The sequence below is a fragment of the Camelus ferus genome, chromosome 14 (genome assembly GCF_009834535.1).
Source record: "Camelus ferus isolate YT-003-E chromosome 14, BCGSAC_Cfer_1.0, whole genome shotgun sequence".
NCBI lineage: Eukaryota > Metazoa > Chordata > Mammalia > Artiodactyla > Camelidae > Camelus > Camelus ferus.
Genome location: NC_045709.1, coordinates 55,834,819 through 55,860,617, shown reverse-complemented (window position 1 = coordinate 55,860,617; position 25,799 = coordinate 55,834,819). Strand labels below are relative to the sequence as shown.

Sequence of the window (25,799 nt, the reverse complement as noted above, 5' to 3'; positions counted from 1 at the left end):
GTCATTATTTTCTAGTATTTACAGTTAAGCAGGAGTATATTAAGCTGTGTTGAGAAACCTGGTAGATTTTTATCCAACAGCCCAGTTTTCAGATGGTTGACTTTTTCAAAACAGAAATCATTAAACTATTTACTTTCCTTCGTTCTTTACAGATAACCCTCCTGAACTTGCATAACAGTTGAAAGTCACTGCAAGAAACTACATTAATCAATTTAATGTGTAGGTTTATGCTGGAAGAGAACTGTTTACAGTGGTATTCACCAAATTCAGCAATCCCACTAGAAGGTATTTGTCCAAAGGAAATGAAACTCTAACTCAAAAAGATATCTGCACCCCTATGTTCATTGCAGCAATGTTTATGGTGGTCAAACATCCTAAGTGCCCATGGATGTATGAATGGATATGTACAAAATTCAGCCTTAAAAAGAGAAGGAAGCTCTGCCATTTGTGACAATATAGATGGACCTTGAGGGCAATTATGCTGCAAGAAATGAATTGGACAGAGAAGAAAGACAGATACCATATGATCTCATTTACATATGGAATCTAAAAAACAAACAAATAATTGCAAATTCCCAGAGGCAAGGGAGGTTGGTTGGGAGAAATGGGTGAATGTGGTCAAAGGGTACAACTTCCAGTTATAAAATGAGTACGTCCAGGGGATTTAGTATACAGCATGGTGACCATAGTTAATAATGCTGTGTTGTATATTTGAAAGTTGAGAGTTCATCAGGGCCCAGAGGACAGTTTCCCCTTCCTGCTAAAACGTAAGCAACATTAGAGTAGGGACCAGTCTGTCTGATTCAGTGCTAAAAACACAGAACACACTCCTTCCACGTAGGTGGCACTCAGAAAGTCTTTGTGAAATGAGTGAGTGAAGAAATGAGTAAAGATATTTCTAGAATAATTTTCACAAAACGATTGATTCTGGCATTTTACTACTGGTAATGTTTTGGATTTTTATTGTTTGCCGCATTGTATGTGTATGATTGATTTGCATTTTAACCAATGTAACATACCTATAAAATGAATTCAGATTTCAAGTTGAAAGTATATATGTGAAAATATTTATACAAAGCTTAACATATAGGCTTGTAATAAAAACAGGTATTTGAAGAATCAGTTGATTGTGGATTTTCACACCTGGACATCATATTTATAGTCATTGGAAGAGATGAAAAGACTGCAAGAATATGGGTGAAGGAAAACAATGAGCCACAGTCTTAACCTTAGTGAACGCCCATGGGTATAAGAAGGTCAATAAAGGATGAAAACAAAGGGAGATCAAGGCTTAGAGAGAATATGTAACATCTCATACACAGCTCAGGGACAAGGAAGAAAAGCGTTAGAGGGGAGGTCTACAAAACCCAAATGTAGCAGAAAGATTAAAGAAAGAAATAATTTGAGCAATTCAATTTGAATACTAGAAAATCCCCATGGGATTTAAGAACACTGATAATCTACACTGGGTGATTTTAAAGAATGCTTGATGAATAAATGGAGACAACTAGCATTGTCTGCTTACATGAGAAATTTGGAAACAGCCTTATGAAGCTTATGCCCTTTTCTGACAATTTGCTTGATAGTCATAAATAATTATAAAAATTCTATTATATGCCAATAATTAGTGTAAAAACTATATGTATGTATGTATGCATGTATGTACCTATCTATCTATATTTAATCATATGTCTTTTGATCTAACTACCTTCCAAGATGCTATACTGTTGAATTATTATATAAAAGGAATAATGTCTGGGAAAGAAGATGCCTAGCAAATCTAAGAATGATGCCTTTACATTTAGCACCCACAGAAAAAAAAATTTTAAAGTAATATGAACAGCAAGCAATTAGATACACCACAGAGATTACTTTGCTAAATTTAAGCAAATAAAAGAAAAAGGTAAATTGCTAACTATGAGCAGGTAAATGTCAATAAGCCATCAACATATCAGTAGAATGTATTTTGTGTCAGAAAATAAGCTCATGCTAAATGACTGTTAGCACATCGTAAGTATATAAAAGCAAAGATTAGTCTTGGAGATACAGCAGAAATAACAACAGAGAAACTCAGTCTAATCTGAAGGCTCAAAGGGTACCTACCCAGTGTGCTACTAATCCTGATTCATTCACACATTATTCATTCACTCGGTTATTTTGTCAAGACCAGAAACAATCCAGTCACTAGTTTGAAGTTATTTAGTGCATTTATATGCAAAAGATAAATTTTGACTTAAATAAATGAGAGGTTCAGCCACAAATTTGTGGGTAACCACAAACAACCCAAAGTGTTTAGTAATAAATATATTAGCTATTAATATTTAGTTCTATACTAGGAACCACTGAGGACATGCAGTGATAGAATATACAATTTCTATCCACAAAATGTACAAAATCTAACTGAACAAAAAATGCATTTTTAGCACAAACAAATAGAAAACAAACATTTAAGAACATATTGAGTTTCCTTTTATCTAACATAGGCTACTGATTCAACTTCTAAAGGCAGGATTCTCAGAGAAAGGGAGTAACCAGTGCAGCAATATTTTGGCTTCTTTTAAAAACAAATGAACAAATTTACCTGCATATCTATGGATAATACAACATAAAATTTTAGCACAGAGTTAAAAGTGAATAAATGTAATGGGATGGTTATAGATTCAGAAATCCAAAGTTATAGATATAAATCTTGGCTGTAACTCTTTCAAGCTTTATGAACATGGACAAAATTTCATGAATTTTAATCCTTCATGTATAAAATGTGGATAATGCCTTTTTTACATTTCTCAAATCATTATATGAGATAAGTATGTGAAAGTATTTCATATCTGTTTAAATCATATAACATTATTTAAAATTATTCAAATTTTGTTAATTTTAAAATTTAAGAAAGATCTAGGACAAGATAGATAATGTAAAAAAAGATTCATTTTCATCAGATTTTTGAAATATATTAATTCCTATGTGATTCTAGTTGGATTCTTCAGAATTACATTGTTGGAAAGAAACTTACTAATAGGATACCTAATTAAAAACACATTAATGAAATATGGTAAAGTGTGAGATAGCTTTTCTTCTATGATATTCATGGAGATGTAGTTTACACATTCTAGTCAGTTTCTAATACCTTGTGGGTAATCTCATCCTTATGGAGAATTCTGACTACAATACATAGAGAATACTAAAATTCTAGTCACCAGAGGACAGAAAGATGTTTCTTAGTAGCAGCTCTAAACTATTTCAGAAATGCCCCAAGTGATGTAAGCCATTAAACAATATTCTATGAGATGCTCTTTAAATTTTTTATAGTACCTCACCAAGAGGGAATAAACTCTTTTTAAGTTTTATTGCTCAAGAAAGTTTAAGTTTCCCTGCCTTAATCTCTCTATCTTCTTATGATTTTTGCTTATAAATCCTTATAGATGAATGATTTTTACATCTGTCCACATTTTGCTAATATTTCAGTTTATTTGCTGACATAATTTTTATCAGTTTGAAAAATAACTTTTGTGGTTTTCTACTAATAACATATCTATTCAGCATTTTACAAACAAGTTTATGATTTTATATTTAATCAATATAGCCTCTCATCCTGCCCTGAAAGAGGAGAGCAAATAATTCAAAAATAATTAGCAATGAATATTATAATTTTATTGTACAAACTACTGTATATTTGATTCAGAGGAAGGAGCTATTGGAGAAGAAGAAACCTCTACTCTACTAGGTTCTTCTGGCTGGTCTAAGGATTAAATTGACATGAGACAGAATAACAGGAGAAAATCAAACAAAAGTTTAATAACATGTATACATGGAGAGACCCAGGAAAACAGTAACTTGCCAAAAAAGGTTAAAGCTCTTACCTGAAATACCACCTTCAACTAAAGACAAAAGGGGATGTTGAGGGTAGTGGTTTGGGATTTCAAAGGGGAAGAAGGCAATTTATATGAAGATGGAAAAGCAAACATTTGGTAAATAAATGTTTTGGGGGCCATCTAGAGTCAGTGGTACACAGAGAGGAATTTTAACAGACTTTGCTAGGTCCCTCCCTGTCTACCACACCCAGTTCATACAATAGATACCTAAGGTGATAGCTCACTTCCTGGAACAAGTTCTCTGTCTACACTCTTTTAGGCTGTTAGCAGGAAGGTCAAAAGTTCTTCCTTAGTCTTTCGGGCCTTAAAAATAAAAAGTCTACGTTAATCCAAAGAGACATATGTTGGGGTGGCAAGTGATGCTCTTCTACAGGGACTTACATAATCTTTGCACATATATCACACAATAAGATAATAAATACTTTCAGGAAACTTAATTAAAAAAATCATATACAAGATGTAATTAGAAGGAAAAACACTGAGGTGGTCAGAGGGAATTTGGTATTCATATCTATTAATTATATAATGTATACACAAATAGGTACTATTACACTGTTTTCACAAAGCAAGGAAACTAAATATTAGAAAAGAGGCAGACTCATGTATGAATTCTTGAACTTGGGGTTCCAAGTTTCCATTTTACCAAAATACTCAGGGCAATGTTAGGTGCTAGAGTGTATCCTTTAATATCTGCATGTAAAATATATGACATGATATGAAGTCCTTTCATTCAAATATAGATTTTCATAAATGAGATATTTTTTAACAGTTACTACTGTAACATGTGTTAGAGTGAATTTTGTTGTCATTAAATGCTCCTTATGACCATCAGATTATCACAACTCACTCAGGTAAGTGTAAAAGTAAACTCAGTACAGAGTGAATTTTGTGTCTTCCCCAAATTCATATGTTGAAGCTCTAAACCCCAAAGCAACTACAGTGGAAGATAGGACCTTTATGAAGATAATTAGGGTTAAATGAAATCATAAGGATGGGTCCCTAACCAGGTAGGACTGGATCCATATATTCATATAAAAAGAGAAATATACACCTCTTTTTCTTCCTTTCTGTCTTACTGTAAAGGAAAGACCATATGGGAACACAGTACAAAGGTGACTATCTGGAAGCCAGGAAGAGAATTCATGAGGAACTACATTTTCTGGTACCTTGATCTTGGACTTAGAGCCTCCAGAACTGTGAGAAAATAAATTTCTTTATTTAAGCCACGTAGTCTGCAGTTTTTTGTTACGGCAAACCAAGCCAACTGATACACTTGAGTTACAAAAATCTAAGCAAATGATTGTCATATTTCACTCTATGTATATTGTTTTACTGTATGTGTATTGTCAGTTACCTTTAAAGATTCTCTCCAGATTTGCAATTTAATTGATATAACGTTTTATTCTGTTCTCATGAAATGTCTTAAGGACCTACAATCAGGAACATTGTATTTTTTATTAATTCATCTTACACACTCATGTTACAATTTTCTTCATACTGTAATTACTCTTTTTATGTGTATTTTCTTCTTCTCTCATAAATTCCAACCAATCCTCAGAAAAACAGAAAGAATGAGGCATTTAGTAATTATGTTTTAACTAGGGAAAACAAAACTTTAGAAAAAGTCCTAACCCAAGGCTCAGAGTAGGAAGCAAATGGAAGGATAGAAAACTATAAATATGAAGGATGTTGGGTACTGGGAATTAAGGAAGTGAAAGGGAGCAGGACCCTGTGGGCCCCCACCCACAAAATCCCCCTGCCTCTTGTTTATAGAAAAGCTGAGTCTCCCAGGCCTCTCTAAGTCATAGAATAGTAGACTCAAGCAGGCTTGATTAGGACAAGCCTGCAGACAATAGGGGATGACAATGACTCTGACCACCTATCTCAATGATTGACTGAGATTATTCCTTCATTTCCTTTAAAAATTTCATGGCTGAACAGAATCTTTGGAGATTTTTTTTTTTGGGGGGGGGGATGCTGGATCCACCAGACTGACGGCATTCCTTTTTTTACAAAAGCTGTTTCCCCCAGGACCATACCTTTGCCCTTTCCTCATATAGAAAGCAATTACTCTTATTTAAGTATCAGGAGGCAGCTGCTGAGAAGAAACAAGAACTGATTAAAACTCAGTCCAAGATGGTGGAGGATCTGACTTCCAGCTGACCTTGAGCCTCATCATGTGCTTGCTCATTGTAACATCTCAGCATGCTAAGCGACACACCCACCAGCACCATGACAGTTGATGGTTGCCATATAACAAGGGGAAAAGTCCACACAAGGACTGAGAAACTCTCAAGGACTGATTGGCTCCATCACACTTGAATGGAGGACATGATGGTGGAAGCCTCTCATAAAAGCCCATGTGGCCTGACCAGGGCCCGAGCTGTCACTACCCCCCATCTTGGCTGGCAGCTCCCCCGACTAGAGTGCAGTTTCCCTTCTCAGGTGCTTTTTCTTCCCGTCTCCCTCCTTGAGCACTTTCTTTCCCTTTCCCCTTCTGAGCAGTTAAGCAGCAGTTCACTTCGTCCTGCCTCTGCTATGTGAATTCTTCCACAGTCGGTGGCAAGAACTCACATTTTGGTGGGCCTCCTAATTTAGGGGTCCCTCCATCCACTAGCAGAAGAGAGACAGTACTTAAAGAAGGATAGATAGATGCAAGCAAAATGTTAAGTACTGAAACATATTTCATTTACTGCTCATTTTTCTCTGTTGGGAGAATTTGGAATTGAATGACTTCTGAAAATGAAGCTGATGACAAATTTTGCATTTTTCATTTTGGTAAAAAAACTACGTAAGACTCCTTTTACATTTGAAGTTATGAAGTTTATCACATTCCATGACTCCTAAATAAAATAGTCTTAATATTGTGGAAAGACTGAATGAATGAGTTGTCTGATTTTGCTCAAGTTGCCATTTTGACAATGCAAATAAATACCCACATTCAGTATCTATTGAATGATGCAAACAAACACCCACATTCATTTTTTCTTGTAACATTGGAATTGCCCTTCTATGCTGATTCTTCTCAGTATACCTTTAATCACATATTTTTGCTTTCACCTCAACCTGATAGTCAAAACAACTCAATGAACAATATGATTATTTCTAATTAGATTTGTCTCAAAGGACAGAGTATGAAACCTGACAATCTTAAGTAAATGTTATTTGTCTAAAAAAATTTTTTCTGAAACAATAGCATTATTTTTATGATAATTTTTTCTGTTATTCCTGGGACTTTACACATGCAAAGAACATGGGCTGTTGACTATGTGAAAATTGTCACTGTCACAGCAAAGAGATAATGACTTCACTTCTATTATTCTGTAAAGAATCATAGACCTGATATTCTGTGCTATTAAAGTATTCAACTAAACTAAAATGTTAGCTGATAAGAAAAAACTTAAAATATATGTATTCTTTTCACATATTATATATATATATATATTTTGTATGCATTGGTTTATATACATTTGTATATAAATGTATACATATACACACACACAAAAGAAAAATAAAGTCTTTGAAATTCTTATAAAATGTATTAAAGAATATAATTTCAAAATTTTGATTGTGTTCAGTATTCATCATGGTGAAATAAGTCATACTTCATTTGTGTTTTGTATGTTTTCCAATTTCTTCATAGCTGTACATAAAAATTTGAGTTTAAGTTTTCAGGTAAATTTACTGGCTCAAGTAAAATGCCATATCCAGAAGATAAAAGACTAGTAAAGTTCAGTGCAATCTGCTTAAAATTTAGTTACAAAAGACATTGATAAACATCTATTTAAAAAAATGTTTGCATTGTAAGAGATAGTTATTAGGTGCCCAATGTATGTCACATATTGAAGATAAGGTCATGAGGAACTTACAATAGATTAGGACATGTAAACACATACCTCTAAATAACCTAAATAAAATATTACCAGTGCTAGGCAAGGAGTTAAAACAGGGTGTGTGAGAACACTGAGAGGAGAGTTCATCTCCAAAAACAGGTATAAGTGGTCAAGAAAGTGTCTCATAGCAAAGTCAACCCCAAGTTGAGTTTTTAATGGTGAAGTAGGTTGCTAATGAAACATGTGCATGTCTGAATATTAGGTTCACAGTATGGACATACAGGTAGGAAGACTTGTCCTGTGATAAACCAGAAAACATTTTAAAAAGACTGTTGCTTTATTCAAGTAGATTAATAACCATAGGAAAGAAGACTGTAACAAAGAACAACGTATATAATGCTAGGGCTATGGTATGCTATCTATGTATCAGATGTGTGTGTTCCAAAGCTGTTGAACATTCTAATTAAAATTGTGTTAAAAAAATTCATTCTGAAAGCATTGTGAAGAATGGATACAGGTGGGGAAGGATGTCACTGGAAATAAGCAATTAACATGGAGTTCACTACAAAAAGTGATAAGGCCTAATCTAGAGGCAGTGATAATACACAAGGGAAGAGGAGATTGAGAACTTTTTAAAGAAAAACCATATTTACAAAAAAAAAAAATGCTTGAGGACATGTGGAGTAAAAAGACAGTATTTGTTGAGAAGGATTTTATTTAAAATGAAAACAATCTCTAGGCTTCATTTCTGGACACGGGGTCAGGACAGAATGTCATTCCACAGTTCTAAAAAAATGGACCGATCAGATGAAATGGACATTTGTCATTTAAATAGATCTTTATATTTCAGACATAGCCTATTTGTCTGCTCAATTTTATATGTATTTAGGATAGACCAAGAATGACGAACATTAGCATGAATGTGTATTAGCATGAGGTGAAATCTAATGGTCAGGATCAAGTTACATCTTGTATTTTTATAATAGATGAATATTATGAGTGACTACTCCCTGAAACCAGATTTCAGGTGTTCCTGTGATTAAATATTCATCACTCCCTAAATTCTTACCATATATTTGCCATCTCTTACTCCTAGCCTCCTTTTGAAAGGAGTACAGCACTTATGCTGAATTTGTAGCAAATTGGAAAGTTGTTTAATGGTTTGGAAAAACCCCCACAGCTGACTGAGTCGAGAATAACACACTCATTATTATTTATGACTCTATTTCCAGGTCTTTATAGGTCAGCTTATTGAATTCACTGAATATGCTGCTTTTCCAGTTCAGCAAAGTCAATTTTGCAGGCTACTTTGTTGTAGACAGACTCATATTAACGGAAGAAAGCCAATTTCTTTAAATATAAACACACCTTAGAACACCTTTAATTTAGAATAATTTACTCTAAATGAAAATCCAGTGTTTATAAACCTTTACGTTAAAGAATTCCAAAACTTAAAAAATAAATAAATAAAACCACCCAGAACAATGCCTCCTTACCAGTGTTCTGTAGCTCATTCTTTGTGGGAGACTTTAACAGCTTTACTTGAAATAAGTGCTTTTTAGAAAAGCTAGGGTTTCTGTGGGTTAGAATTAAGTGAGTTTCTTTACTAAGAGGTTGCTGTGACGGTCTGCACTGTGAAATTTTAGAGGGGGGGTATGGAAAGATGGGTTCATAAGCTTTTTTAGCATGAAACACTCTTGTGAAAAATACCTTTGAATATTATTAGTCCAGGGACAAAGTGCTGGGAAAAGCTAGTGTAGAGCAAATCATTGAAAATATTTCAGAAACCAAATGTAGAAGTAATAAGAAGGCTTAACAATAGAAAACACGCTGTGTTTTTTGTTGTTATTTTAGTAGTTTTATGATTTCAGCATCAACATTTGCCATTTAATCCAGTGGGAGATATGGGATATTTTGGCTTTAAAGATCACATATTTCACCCTTAAACATATGTTTAAAGTGTATTTAATCTCCCCAAGTATTGAATAATATCTAACTCTAGGCTGCCTGAAGTACTAAAAGGTAAACAAAGATGTTAACCATGGAATTGTGAAGGATTTGAATTTTGCAGAAGTACCATAATAGGATAACCTCAGTTTTATTAAAAGTTACATAGAAATAAAAACCAAACATTAAATATCCTTAATATTGTCTATCAAATAACTTTTAGGTGAAATAATAGATTAAATATTTTGAGAAAGTAAATATACTTTTAAGTAGAGATGTACTGGTCATGAATTCTTTAGTAAAATACATGACAATTTAAAAATAAATAATGAAAATATTAACTGTTAATCTATCTTCTCTTCAATTTTCACTTTTTATTTGTCATTGAATAACTCTCCCCACCACACACACACACACATACACACACTTTATTTGTTTAAGTTATTTCAGCTCCTAATCACATCAGGAAAATGAGAGATATATGTAGTCGTGTCCTTTAAATCAGAAAACTTTAATGATAGAATATGATTTATATAATATTTATTTTTAAAAGCTATTTTTCAGTGAGTTGACATGATACTTATATTTTAAAAGTTCTTTGGAAGAAAAATAAATATTATGCTTTAAAGTTAATAGTTAAATTTGATTTTTACACATTTATTTATGAAATCATTGTTCCATGCCAAATAAAGATTAAATTTTAGTTAAAAACAACTCCACAGAAGTATACATGAAATATTTTAAATATCACAATAACACTTTTAGATTATTGTTCTATAATTCATTTGTGAACAAAGAAATAATGATAAAAAGACTCAATTTTGATGACCAACATTTAAATGCATTTTGAAAGAAAATATTTTGCATGTAGTATTGTTTATTTCCTTCTCCACTTTATTTGATTTTGAGTATGAGTAGATAACGTGATAAATGCTAAGATATGAGTCAAAATATAATTTTTTTGTTTGAAAACTTGTTCTCATTGGTGGACAAAAATTCTCATTTGAATGTTTGGATTCCTAAATTCCATGTTACATGTATTCATGAGTTATTAAAATAAAAGTGTTACTTAAAACCGTGTGCTTTAATTCTCAGAGCCTCAGTTTCTGTTTGCAAAATATTGAGGGGCTAATTTTGAAGGTCTTTTTTGCGATAAAAATCTATGAAAGTGAAGTACATACACATTTTAGCATGGCATCATGTGATCATTCACAAATTTTCCCTGGAAATTGTGGAACAATTAATTCTTTCTTTGTTTTTAAGGGATGGAGGGAGGTAATAAGGTATGTGTGTATGTATGTATGTATTTATTTAATGGAGGTACTGGGGATTGAGCCCAGGACCTCACACATGCTAAGCACACACTCTACCACTGAGCTAAACCTTCCCCTGGAACAATTAATTCTAAGCTGATCTGAATTGGTCTGATAAGGAAATCAACAGTAAGTAGAAAATATTGGAGTAAAACATAACTTCAAATTAACAAAGGTAAAAAAAACACACACTACTGTTACACAAATTATTGTATAAACCAAAAAATAACAAGAAAAGAAAAAGAGAAGTTATGTAGCCTTTTGATGAATTCTACCTGTTGAAGTGAAGTAACAGAGGACTATCAAAAATTGTGATATCACTTATATGTGGAATCTAAAAAAAAAAAGACAAACAAACTTATTTACGAAACAGAAACAGACTCACAGACATAGAAAACAAACTTACAGTTACCAGGGGTGAGGGAAGTGAGCGGGAAGGGATAAATTGGGAGTTCAAGATTTGCAGATACTAATATATATAGAATGGATAAGCAAGTTTATACTGTATAGCACAGGGACCTATATTTAATATCTTGTAGTAACTTATGGCGAAAAAGAATATGAAAACGAATACATGAATGTTTCATATGACTGAACTATTGTGCTGTACACCAGGAGTACACATTGTAAACTGACTATACTTCAATAAAAATATATTTCAAAAAAATTCCTGATAATTATCAGCTCTGATTATTTTCATTAAGTCAAATTAATCATATGGAATATAAATTTAAAAAAGAAAATTTATCAAGATTTGAACTGGAAAATTTGATGTATACATGAGAACTATTAAATTAACATATGCACCATTTTTTAATAGAATATGAAAGTTCATGATATTCAGCACCAATATAATTTTCCTTTATATTTTATTAAAACATACTGCTTCAATATATTTTTGAGAGCTTATGCGACATAATATAGTATTTATCATTTTTTACCATTAGCAGTGTAGTGTTATTTTTTGAATATTATTGAAGTAAAAACTTTTATTTTGAGTAACCTATAGGCATTTTCCATTTAATTAGAATGGAAAAGAGTACGTGTGCCTAATTCTCTGGAGAGTCATCAATGTTAAGTTGCTCTTCTCGAGGGGTTTTTTTTTTCATTTTCAGAGTCATTAAAATAATAAACTTTTATTTGTCTGATATTCTTGGAAATTAAAATCACAGTAGTAGTTATTTCAACACATGTGTGATAAAATTCAATTCACTTGTGATTCCTTCATATAGCTTATAGTCTGCGTCCTTTCCTCTTAAAAATACTTTAAATTATAGAAGTTTGCAAAGTAATTTTACACAGTTTACTGTTTTTTTTTTTCTTGTCATTTAAAAGTTGTGAATAGTGCCTGTTAGGAAAAATGACTACAATGGAAGGAATATATTTCACTAAAGACCGTTTATTTGGTGAGCAAAAAGCATTCTTCAAGTTGTTTTTTGCTTTACTCTAGTATGTTTTGAATAAATGAAAATTCATGGCAGGTTTGAAACACGAATTTTTTTTCATATGAGAAGGCATTCATGTATTAATTCTCTATAAAACTATCTATGTCACATACTTTTGAGCAGGTATCAATTCTTAGGAAAGTAAAACTTATTTTCACTCATACAATGTTACTATCAGAAGGAATATTTCCATCTCCTTCCCCTGGGGTGGAAAGTGAGGTCTAATGAAATTGAACTTTCCATGATCAAACATTTAATTTATGTCAGACTCAAAGTTAGGATCCAAATAAACACCATCATTCCATATGCTCACCTACCAACATCTGCACACACATATTTTAGCTTTTCACTTGTTGACATAGATAATTTTGCAATTCTCTTTTCTAAAGCCAATCTCTCTACTTGTGCAAGAAATCCCACCTACTCTAGTACATCCAAAGAAAATATTCCAACAATTCTTCCCTCTCTGTTACATCAAATTTTCCCTCTCCTCTGGATCACCCTGGGAGTATACAGACATGCTTGATGCCAGTCCCCCGGCTTGACACTTATCAATTTAACTCTCAGAAACAAAATCATTCTTTTACGCTGTTCTGTGAAAGTAGACCAGGGCCCTTTCAATCATTTTTCCTTGCCCACCAGCACAACGATGGGCTTTGTCAGTACAGGGCGCTAGAGAGACACTGCAGTAGGAAAGATCTGCTTCCGAGTTTGGGGGGGGTGAGGGGTGGGTGAGGGGGATGTGGGGGTAGGGGTGGATGTGGGGGTGGGGCGGTCACTTTTCAGGTTCCAGCAGTGAATGCAGTTTCTCCAGTGCCGGCCTCCTATAGTGCATGCTGGCCAGAAGAACCTAGAAACTTCTTCCAAAAGAGCCCTCAGGTGATAGTAAGATGTCCAGGGAAGATTTCTCTTAAGTTCTAGAGAACAGGTTTCTAGTAAGTTCTGCCACTGCTGTATCACAGTGACTTCTCTGCCCTCCAGGCAGCCTTGGCTGCTCCCTCTTCGAGGAGGTCAGGGTCTCAGCCCTGGGGTGGGTATTTGCCTTCTAAGTAGTAGCTGCCCCTTACAGCTGCTGTTTCTGTGTTACTTGGAGTCCCCTTCTCACTTTTCAATACTTCCTTCCTCGAAATATTTGCTATAATTAATAATTATTTAATTTTTCCATGTAGGAACTTCAATATGCTTTTGTTTCTCCTCAATGGACCCAGGCTGACAAACCCAGACGCCTCTAGACACATTTTTCTGTTCAGTTTTGCAGTTTTAACGATTCTATGTACCGACTCTTTTAAAGTCCAATTTACCCATATTTGCTTAGCTCTGTTCCACAGAAACTAATGTTGTCAAAGTCACCAATGGCCTTCATTTTGTTAAATTCAAAAATCAATTATTCGGCATCGATCTATTGACTTCCCAGCAGCATCCTCACTCATTTGTGATGGCTTATTAGCTGAAATCCCAGGACATTAGGCTCCCTTACTTTTTATTCTGTTTGGCTAGTTTCTCCATTTCAGCCACTAGGTTCTTCCTTCTTTTTATCTCTAGTTTTGTAACTGCTCTGATGCCCTAGACCATCTTTCTTAGTCCTCTCCTGTCATTTATACTTACATCTTTGGTGAGACCACCGCTTATCATGTCTTTAAATTATATCTATATGCCAACAGTTTCCTAGTTTATATCCCCTGGCCCTTTCTCCACAGATGCAGTCATTGCCCACTCAACATCTCTACTTAGAGGCCTCATAGAATCTTAAAAGTGCATCCTTCTTCATTGGTGCTTAAGCCCAAAAAACCTAGAATCTCTCTGATTCCTCTCTTTCTCATCCCCCCATCTGACTAGCTCTACTTTAAAATATATCTATCATGAAGACACTTCCCACTGTCTTCATTTTTACTACCTCACTACCCTCCTCTGACCTCTCAAAGATGTCTCACTTCTAAATTGCTATCACCTGCTAACTGATTTCCATTTTCTACTCTTGTTTTCCTCTAGAATACTCTCAACACGGCAACAAGACAGAGTCCACTGAATTGTGTACATTAGATCAGACTTTCCTCCACTCAGAATTCTGCAGTGGTTTCCCTTGCATGCCAAGGAAATGCCAAAGTTCTTAAAATGGTTTCCTAGACCTTTAATGATTTGCTTCGTCACCTTCTCTGAATTCCAGCAAGTCATCCTTCTCATCTGCTTCACCCCAAAAGCTGCCTTATTAACTCTCAAAGAGTAACTAGCAAAAATATCCTATAAAAATAACAATGTGGACAAGAAGATTCAGGAACATATGTATTTTATCTATCTCTCAAATAAATCACTTATCAAAATAAAATAATTCTATAATGTAGATTTCCTCTAGTAGGGCCTTAGCTTTGAAATTTGTCCAGAGATTGAGTGTGCTTCAGTCTGATGATCCTATTTTAATCTCCAGATTTCATCTCTATAAACTCCACTTACTAAAATATTAAAGCACCTTGAACAGTTCATTCAAATTTACTTAAATCCTAAATTAAAGTCACTGCAAAAGGTTTAATGATTTAAACAGTCTTTGCTTTATTACAAATGCTGCACAATTTTTCTTAGTTCTCTTACAAATTAATATATTCTAATTTAATTTTATCATTCTTTTTTTATAAATTTATATCATATATAAAATAGACATGAACAAAAAATGAAATTCCTTTTAATGTTTGAGAAAGAGAATTGTTCTTGCACTGTGTGGTCTCCTGGTAAATTTTAGGTATATTATTTAAAATGTACAAAAATGCTAATGAGCTAGTTTAACATTTAAGTTCAGTTTTCCTTTCTTCATGAAATGAACTTTATTTTCTGATTTATTATGCTAGCAGTGAAAATGAAACCAATTTTTCTTACAGCCATTTTGTTTTAAAATACACCATTGACTTATGTATTAGTGTAATTTTGATAAATTGATTTGATAATGTATCTAATAGAGTAAAGAGATGAGAGGTTATATCCTGTTCAAGATTGGCCTCCCATTGTCCATTCAGTAATGGGTTATCAGTAAAATCAGAATCAATGTTCTCTGATCTCCCTTTATAACAGTGTTTAGTACCCACTGTTAGCTCCATAGTAACACATCAATGCAGAACTTTCTTTCACATTTCAGACAAATCTTTTATCAACAGATAATTAAGATAAATGAAACCAAAGTACCTAAGACCTAGCACAAACTCTCCAGTCTGTTGATTTAGCAAATACTTACTGACTATCAACTATGCCAGGAACTTTGTGAGCAAGAATGCCAAGTCTGATTTTCTGGAAAACTATACTTATAAGAAAAGAGATAAAAACAAACTAGAACTAAGCAAGAAAATAGTAGGTGAAAGTGCTAAGAAGAGAACACATTTAAGGTGAGATGTATTTAGGAAGAAAAGGTTGATCACGCTATGGTGGGGTGAACACTTTCTAGGTAGTAGAGGACCAGAAAAGGGGTGTGGTGGGCACTTCTACCCAGCAGGTAAGGAGGTGCTCTCACTAGCATTGCTTACAATTGCGAAGGTATAGTAATAATAAAAGTAGACTGATGTTTAGTCGATTTTATTGTTGTCTTTAATTATCCATAGACTATGCCTCCTCTTTCGTTACTTACCCTCAAGAAAACTGTTTATATCACTACCACCCACTTCTCTTGGCTGCCATGGTTTCCCATCCCCAGAATCAGCTGGTACAAGTGTACTAGAGAAGAAATAACCCTGACTTGCTCAAGAAACAGAAATGTCAGTGTGCCTGTAGGGTCTGGAGAGCTGGTAAGAGATGAAGCCAGACGAGTAGTCACAGGACAGTTGATGTAGGGACTTGCTGGTCAGGGATATTAGAATGTTGTTCTAAGTGTCTAAATCTTAAGTTTGAGATGAATTGATTCATACTGTAAAATTTCTTTCTGGTTGCTAAATGGAAATTATTGCAGTGGTTAAGCATAAAAGTTAGAAAAATAAATAGCAGGCTATTTCAATAATTCAGGGAAAAGATGCTAGTAGCTTGTTTGAGGATGTGGTTGTGGAAATGTTGAAAAAAAAAAAAAAGAACAGATTCAGGATATGGTTTGGAATACAGTCAAAAGAATTTCCTAAAGAAATGAATGTTAAATGCGATACAAAGTGGAGAATTAAAAACGATCCTAGGATTTAGGTCTGAACAACTAAATAGTTGGGAGTAATATTTACTGAGAATGGTAGGGGAGAAAGTCTTGGGACTTAGAAATTTTTCCATTTTGGACATGTGAAGATTTGAATAACTACTGGATATCCAACTAGAGATGTCAAGTAGTTAACTGGATATTTGAGTCTATCTTTCAGGAAGAGTTTAGAACTAAAGATACAAAATCAGAATTTATCATTGACTCCCAGATAGTATTTAAAAGTATGGAAGTAAACACCATTCTCAAGGCAGAAAATGTGATGTCTTGGGTCATTGTAACATCAGAGAGTAGGAAGAATTAACAATTACCATTGAGTATGAGTGGCCAAACTGATTGTGTCACAGGCTGCTGAGAAGTCAAGTAAGATGAAAACAAGTGAGATGGAGGAGGGGAGGGGGAAATGACAGAATGGAAGTTTTGAGTGACTGTGATTAGTTCAAAGAACTGATTATAGTGGGCTGAATAAAGAATGATGAGTATGAATACGTAGATTTAATAACTGTAAATGACAGCTCCATATCTTGCTGGAAGAGGGAACAGAGAATTGGATAGTTGATATGAAAGAATATGAGGTATATTATTTTGTTATAATAAGTCTTAAACACATCTTTGTAAGTTACTTGGAATGATCCAACATAGAGTAAAATTTATAATGAAAAATACAGAAGAATTGCAGATATTGACTGGTATATATAAAATAGATGAACAAGTTCATGCTATATAGCCCAGGGAACTATAGTCAATATCTTGTAGTAGCTTATGCTGAAAAAGAATATGAAAATAAATATATATATATATATTCATGTATACTGAAGCATTGTGCTGTACACCAGAAATTGACACAAAATTTTAAACTGACTATACTTCAATAAAAAAGTAAAAAATAAATAAATAAATAATATAAAAATTTAAAAACAAAAATAAATATTAAAAAAATAAAATAAAAAAAGAAAGGAAAATATAGAAGGAGTCACTGCAGTAGAGATATTTCGGTGTCAAAAAACATGGGATAAAACCACAAGCAGTTGGATCAGCCCTTGGTAAAGGCAGAGATATTTGATATATTGTAGTAAAAATAAAGGCTTTCATACTAGGTTCCAACTTCTCCACTCTCTTCACTTGAACAAAGAGTAACGTGTACGTGTGAGTTGGTGCATATGCATATTCTTTTTTTTTTTACACTAATAACCCGTTGACTTAAAACTTGTTGAAGTAAAAAGGTCTTGTATTTTCTTAATGTGATAACTTGAACTGTGACTGCCATAGTGGATTAAATGATCATGAATCTAAATAGTATTTAAGATAAATCTATAAGATTTTAGAAGTCTATACTGTCTGTGCATTTCAGTTTTCAAGGTTTCTTCCAAAGAATAACATTATTCTATAATTTTTTAAAACTCTTACAATCTAACTTTGTGGAGAAGACTCTCTCTTTGATGGTCGCTTGGTATAATCATTCATTAATCAGATAGGAAGCAAATCAGAGAAGAAAAAACAAAAAAAATTAAAAAGGAACAAAGATTGATAATGAATTGTGTTAATGTGTTTGATTAATACATTTTGCCTTAGTCATTTGTAAGAGTTAAGACTTTCTTTTGTAAAGATAAGATATATACTACCCTAAACAATGAATGTTACACTGACAAACTTGGAAAACTGTTGGATTTATCAAGGAGTAGTTTAGCTATGCTTACTTTGGGGAAGTAAAATCAAATAAAACATATAAATTACTCAGGAGTGTAATCCACTCTGTATGTCTTATGCTGTGATTTATGACCGCTCTTTTTCTATTGACTTGTTCTCTGTCACCTTGCTTGCTTTTCATTAGGTTTTTTAGTTGCGGCTACAATTTTTTATAGACAACCGAGTTTTTATGTCACTGGTATCAGATCAATTGTCACACTTCCAGTGGGGTAAATGGTTAAAGACCTACCTCCCGTCATATTGCTATAACTACCATACAGAATCTTTTGGAATAAATCTGTTACAGCTTTATGTAGAAAGAATTAATTACCATAAGATAGAGGTATAATCTGTTTCCTTAAGTTAAAACTCTTGAGTCTCCTTGTTATTTTGTTATTTCTATTATTAGACTAAACTATATTCCTCTAAACCTAAGCAATATTTTATCATCCATTGCAACCTTTTTTTTCTCTTCACATTTTGCTACAGAAAATAAAAGTATATGTTTATACACATAAGCACACACTATTATTTATTTGTCTTAAGAGTCAGTAGCTATTCTTGTTGGAAAATTGTAATAAATTGTTTTCCTTGTTGTCTCAAAAGAGATAAACAATATCAGTTCCAAGACATGAAGCATAAGTTATTTGTATATCTCTAACCTTTTAAATAATTTCTGACTGTGATAAAACTGAATTTTCCTAAAGACTTTTGCCTTGATTATATATAGAACTGCATTTCTTTGATTTTTTGAGAGCAGCATGCTTCTACTTTTTCAATGATTCATTAGGAAAGAACACACCAAAACTGATACTTATGTATTCTTTTAAAATACATATTAAACAAAAAAATACATATGTACTTACTACAAAGATACATCATATGAAATGACTTAAGACCAGTGGAAACAATAGTTACAAAATGTTAAACATGGTGTTTATTGCAAAGCAACATGTTCTTTTGTTGCATCTTTGAAATAGAAAAATGAGTAAATCAAATTGAGTAGACTCTTTCTAATATATATACTTATGTACATAATCACATCTCTAAAATGAAACTTCCAACTCTGTTGAAATTTTAAAATTTCTGAGTATTCATGAAAAACATGAAAACTATTATTCAAAATTCTGTCCCTTATTTAAAAAGATAATATAAGTCATTTACCATTTCTTGTACTATATCTCAGTTATGTATTTCCTTGACTTTGTTTTTCCCTCTGGCCCTTTCTGTAGCAAAGTCAATAGAATTTATTTCAGTATTAGCTATCATGTTTCAACAGAGAATAGAATAGGCATTGTTGCTTCTGTGGTCTTTTAATGTCTTTTCTTATTTTTTCTGAAGTTCATTTTGTCTACCACTGTTCTCAATTAAAATTCATATTCTCTATCAAAATTTCATCTTCATTTTGTTTTCTATATCAAATCAACATAATTTATACTTCATAATAACATGTTAAGTTTGAATAATAAAGAATATCAGAACTTAAGAAATAATTGAACATCTATACACATAATGGGCATAGTTAAAAGAAACAAACAAAAAAATGAGAATGCAGAATGTGAGAAATGAAGGAAGTGAAATCTTCTGAAGTGAAGTTGGTCAGTTGCCTCATGATTACAAAAGCAGAATTTTACTGTAATCTACATTTATTCTTTGGCCTTATTCAATCATTTAACATGTTTTCTTCATTGATCAAGTCTGTCATTGTTACTCTCTCCTTTTTAAATCTAGATATGTTTTTGTGCACTCACTAAGTAGAAATAGAAACTATTAGTTGTGTAAAAAGTTACAGATTATTCCGTTTAACTTTATCCTAGAAGCATGTATTTTCTCTCTCTCTTTTTTTTTTTTTTTATTTTTTGTCTTGAACATCTCTAAATCGTCTTCACCTTTCCACTCTCATTTTGGTCATGAATTTGTTACATTTTGCTTTAAAATGTTATAAGCAGCCCACATCTTGTCTTCCAAATACCGTTCTGTCAATCACTTTAAACCTATCATTTACATCTATAGGAATTATCTTACAAAAACAAAAGCCAAATTCTTTTCCCAAGTCTTCTTCAAAAATCAGCCCAAGTACTATTTCCTTTTGAAAATAAACCCCTACCTCACTAGAAAGATATAAACTCCACTTCATTTAAATACTGCTAGTATTTTAAAATGTAATGTTTTGCTTTGTCATACAACAATTAAATAGTATGTAATCATATCTTATAACATATGTACATATGTATATACATCTGCAGTTATATATTATAATATATGTAATATATAATATGATTGCATATGTAATATAAGGACACACAGTATATACACATAAATCAGTTGCAAGTTAAAAAAAATATATATATATATATACACACATTAAGTACTGTCAAAATTAAGAACAAAACCCATATCAGTGGTTCCAGAATCAAGGAAGAAGTGTTTTCTGATCATCATATGACTTTTTTTGAAGACAAGATGCTTAGTAGCTTGGAAAATTTATGAAAGAAGGTGAAAAATCCTAGATTCAATTCAACTTGTTTAAACTCTGGTTGGACACTGAGGAATTTACATATGCCCTTATTACAAAGATGCATTTTATGAAGTAGAAGGAAAGGAACCCAACTGCAGATATAAATATTGCACTTGCCTTCTCTCAGTGGGATGAAACACTTTAGTATCATATCAACTAGAGTAGTCTGAGATCTACAACAAACTAGAAAGATGATTGTCGTTCTGATTCTCAATTTACTCATTTGTCAACTGGTAATAATAATATTTACTATGTAGATATATTATAGAAATTAAATGAGATAAAATACATTATGTTTGGTGACTAAAGAAAGAAATAAATGCATGTTGGTTTTGATTTTCTTACTCTTTTTCCTTTCTCAGCATTTTATAGGAAATCTTCAAAATTGCTGTATTCAGGACATTTTAATGGTCTTCCAGTTTAAACAGCAAATAAGGAAACAACATACATTCATCACAGAAATATCTCTGTGTATGTTCATATCTGGTCAGCCTAGATTTGCAGGAAAACTGGATTTTTCACTAGTTCTGTGACGTTTGAAAAGTCACTTAACCTCTTTGAAACTGTTAATCCCTCTGTATAATACAATTGATAATCCCTACTTTTCAGCTGTGTTTTTTAAGATTAGAAATATTGTATGAACAGTGCTTACAATGACATATAATTCACTAATATTAGTTACAGAAGTGATAGTCCCTCCTATATCCAAAGACACTTTTATGAAAAGAAAACATGTTTTATTCTTTCCTCCTACACATCTATTGCTTGAAAATATATATAAAATTATGCTTGTAATGTCCCCAGTTTGAGAGATGAGGAATGGAAAGTAGATAATATATGTTATGTTTATGTGTATTGGACACTGGAATAAGAGATAATGTAAAAGCCCTTTACTAGTTATTTTCACCAAAACATAATAATATTTCTATTTTCTAATGTTAGTAAATATTGTTTCACTCATCAAGATAAAGCAGATGAACCAATCAGAATTAAAACTCCCTGTGTAATGTGTAGCCTCAGGAACAAATGAGCCAATATGATGTATATCTCTATCCTAAAGTAATAGTTCAGATGACATATACATGTGGGAACAGCTCTCATTTTCCAAAATGACAAAAGAGTAGGGAAGGAGGGTAAGAAGAAAAGGCATATTAGGAAAAGACGGAGTTCTAGTCAAATTCTTGGCCTCTTCTAATGGGTGTCCCACTGTGTATGATGATTTTTGAGCACCAGTTTAACTCCAATATCCCCACATTTCAACAGTTGAAATGGTTGGGTAGGATCAGAGGGACTAACTGTCAAATCATCTATCACCAGTTAATTGTTATCTACCTATTATTGGCTAAGAGTGATCATGGCCATTTCTATCCTGAGAGAGGATCCGCCAGGTCTGAGAATACCTGATATCAGAACCTAGGATGGAAGATTCAGAAAAATCTGGTGTGTGACTTTCCAATTCAAATACACTAAGGATGATCACAGAATATATATTTTATCAAAGAATGATCATATTATTGCATCTTAGGTCAGATAGATGATAGATAGATAGATAGACAGATAGATGATAGATAATCAAAACAGGGAAGCAGAGAATTAATAATTGCAATGTTCTAAAAATCTTTTAAATATCCTATTGAGATCAGGTACTTTACATATATCATCTAATTTGATCTTCATTTTTATCTGATAGATGAAGAAATTGAATCTCAGAGAAATGATGTGACATTCTTATAGTGATATAACTATGAGTCAATAAGTGGCAAAGATGGGATTCAGACCCAGGACCCACCACCATCCATCATTTTCCACCATCAAATTTACCTTAAAAAAAGCATTTGATCAAAACTAAAAACATAATGTGAATAAGTAAAAAAAATGGCTCATAATGTTTACTTTTAATACAGAACTTTTCAGTAAGTCATAGTTCTGAGAGCAGCATCACATGTAATTAATTACCTGTGGCGGGAGGAGCGGCAGTCTGATAAAGGCAAGAAGCATGCTCAGATCATTGCATCTCCTCTGCATGTCATATTTGACCCACATCATCAATGCATGGAAAATGGTTTCTTCATCAGGGACGTTTACATCATCGCTGGCCAGGAGTTTATGGAGTTCCTCAGCTGGAAGCAGTAAAAACTCTTGATTTCTCATAACTTCCATTATGTTTTCCTACAGGGAGAAAACAGCTTGGCATAAATTCGGCTTCAATTTTACTTAGCTAGCAAAGCATCTCAGAAAGAAATGAAAAAAGGAGTCAATAACCTTTGTTCTCGTTCTAACATAATCCTTGAGACTTAATCCTTCAGAAACTAGAAGCTGTTAAAATGAAAGCATTGTAATTGTAATTGAAGTGTAAATGTATCCGAGACGGCGCAGATCTTGTAGTAACTGGAGGATTATAATGTTGAGCTTTGTTATGCAGACAGAATGTACTAAGTGATTAAATGTTCAGGTTTCAAGTGGACTGCTATGTAAGATTTGGCAAATATGAAAAGAATAACATTTCAACGTTTTTAAAGCTTGACTGCATATACATCAGTCAGAAAGTGGGAATAAAATTACACACAGAAGTAACACTGTTAAGATGCATCACTGTTTATTCAGAAGGGAAAAAAAGCAGGATGGATAGGCCATAGAAGTAAAAAAATCCCATATGCTCCATCCTTTTATTATCTCTCAAACCTCTCTTCTTTCATGACAGTTTCTCTGGCTTAATTCAGATTCCCATTTATTTTCTTCCAGATTGCCTCCAGAACCTCCTAATTACTCTGCCTGACTGAATCCTTCGCTCTCTAGTGGACCCTCTATACTGATGCTAGAAGGCTATTTCTAAAACATAAATGTTTGTGGTACTACTCTGAAGTTCTTGTTTCATTTACTTTCCTTTCTTCCTTCTTTTCTTCCTTCCTTCCTTTCTTCCTTCCTTCCTCCCTCCCTCCCTCGCTCACTCGCTTGCTTTCTTTCTTTCTTTCTTTCATTTCAAACTCTTGGTTAAGCACACTGGTTCTTCATGATCTGACTGCTTCCTGGTGCTGATACTTCATCTCCTGCCTTACTGGCACTCCAGTCACAAAAGTGACTCTTCTCTCAATATGCATTACACTCATTCCATTGCTTAAAATTACTCAGCCACCTTGTTTTCTTAATTTCTGTCATTTTTCAGGACTCAATTCCAAACCTACCTGTTACACATGGGCTTCTGGCACCCTCTCTTCACTCCCCTTTGATCTGGCTACCCTATTCTCTATACTTGCACAATGCAAGGTGTTAATATCTCTGACACAGTGTTTATCAAACTGCTGCCTAGTCCTTGGTATATTTAGGGGTTTTATCACAAATGTAAAGCTCATTGAGACCAAGACCTTGACATTTACCTTGTATATCTAGATCCTGGAACATAGCAGATGAACAGTACATATTTATTGAATAGATGCATTGATGATCTTTGCAGAAAAAAGTACATTTTAGAAATTGTACAGAGCAGTGCAGTATTTTTCAAACACATTTTAAAAACTACATATGTAGAAAACAAACTTAGGTTACCAAAGGGGAAAGGGTGGGGAGGGATAAATTGGGGGTTGGGGATTAGCAGACACACATTACTAAACATAAAATAGGCAAACAACAAGGACCTACTTTATAGCACAGGGAACTATATTCAATTTCTTCTAATAACGTATAATGGAAAAGTATCTGAAAACATAAGATGGAAAAGGATATAGATCGATCGATCTATCTATCTATCTATCTATCTATCTATCTATCTATCTATCTATATCTATATCTATATATTGAATCCCTTTGCTGTACACCTGAAACTAACATTGTAAATCAAATATACTCCAATAAAAAACTAAAAAAAAAAAAATCTACTTGTCAAAAACCTTGTTACACTTCATTGGAATCTTCTCTGGCTGATAAATGGTTAGAGGAGACAGAGATTGGACTGCTGACTTTTTCTTTTGTCCCCCTTCCTCCATGTCTTCTGAGACAACTTCAAGGAAGTTGGATAACTAAGGCTTCTTAGATCATAGTTTTAAAGCCACAGTTGTGGCAGGAATCTCAATAGGATGGTTATTTTAGGGTAAAACCTGAAGTAGGAAGTAGCATGGGACTAGATCTCTTCCCAAAGAGGCACTGTGTGTATTAAAACATGGCAGAAGATTTGGAAAGTGCCCATTAGTCTGTACATCAGATTCAAACCTATGTCCTGAAGAGAGAAGGGACCTAGTTTATAAGCGAATCCCTAGAATTGTATCCAAGGCATGAAGTGCCTTTAGCGTTCACAAAAGCAGGTCAATTTTTGCTTTTCCAACGTTGATTATTCTTATTTACATTTAATTGACATCACAGAATAGCTGATTTCATGAAGATTGCTTTGTCCTCTGTGTTTCCTCTGTGCCTTATACAGTGTTATGTAAACAATAGATGTCCAATACCTACTCACTGAATGAACCAACTGAGTGTTCTGAGATATACTGCCACCAAATTTCTCTGAAGAAGTCTAGGAAGATAAAGAAATTTTTGGAAGAATCATTGAAAGGCATTTGGTCCATCTATTTTTCCAGTTACTCAAAAATCTATGCCTCTATTAAACTCCACACAGCTGTATAGCTAGACCATCCGTATGTAGCAAGAGGTGCCATAAAAAAGCAGCTCTGTGAAACTCTAAGCAGTGTCTATTATAAAGATATTGTTTGAGGCATATTTCATTATATTTTACAGTGTCCTCTTTATGTTGACCCTTGGGAGAAATTTCTTTCAGGTTTTAGGAGCAGGAATAATTGCACTTCTCCTGAGTAAATTGGTTTGCTTTTATCATGGATGTTATAAATTACAAAATTGATCAGATTTCTGTTTTTATTTGGTCTCTAGAAAACTTATGAGTCAAACTGAAATCTATCTGAAAGGAAGGTTACAGCCTTTTACAGTTTGATTTCTTTTTCAGACAGCTCTGATAATAGCTTCATTTAATATCACTACAGCAGATTTTTTTCTTCTTTTATTCTTGCATCTAATTTGAATTGGATTCTTA

At 33.3% G+C, this 25,799-nt stretch overlaps 1 protein-coding gene across 2 annotated transcripts in view; it reads right to left on the bottom strand.

The window, feature by feature from the left end:
* KLHL1 (kelch like family member 1) overlaps positions 1-25,799 on the bottom strand; it is a 328,278-nt gene that overhangs the window by 97,283 nt on the left and 205,196 nt on the right. For both annotated transcript variants that reach the window (XM_032496889.1, XM_032496890.1), the window contains exon 5: positions 22,721-22,933. In XM_032496889.1, the coding sequence (XP_032352780.1) occupies positions 22,721-22,933 (213 nt within the window). The remainder of the gene's footprint in view (positions 1-22,720; positions 22,934-25,799) is intronic.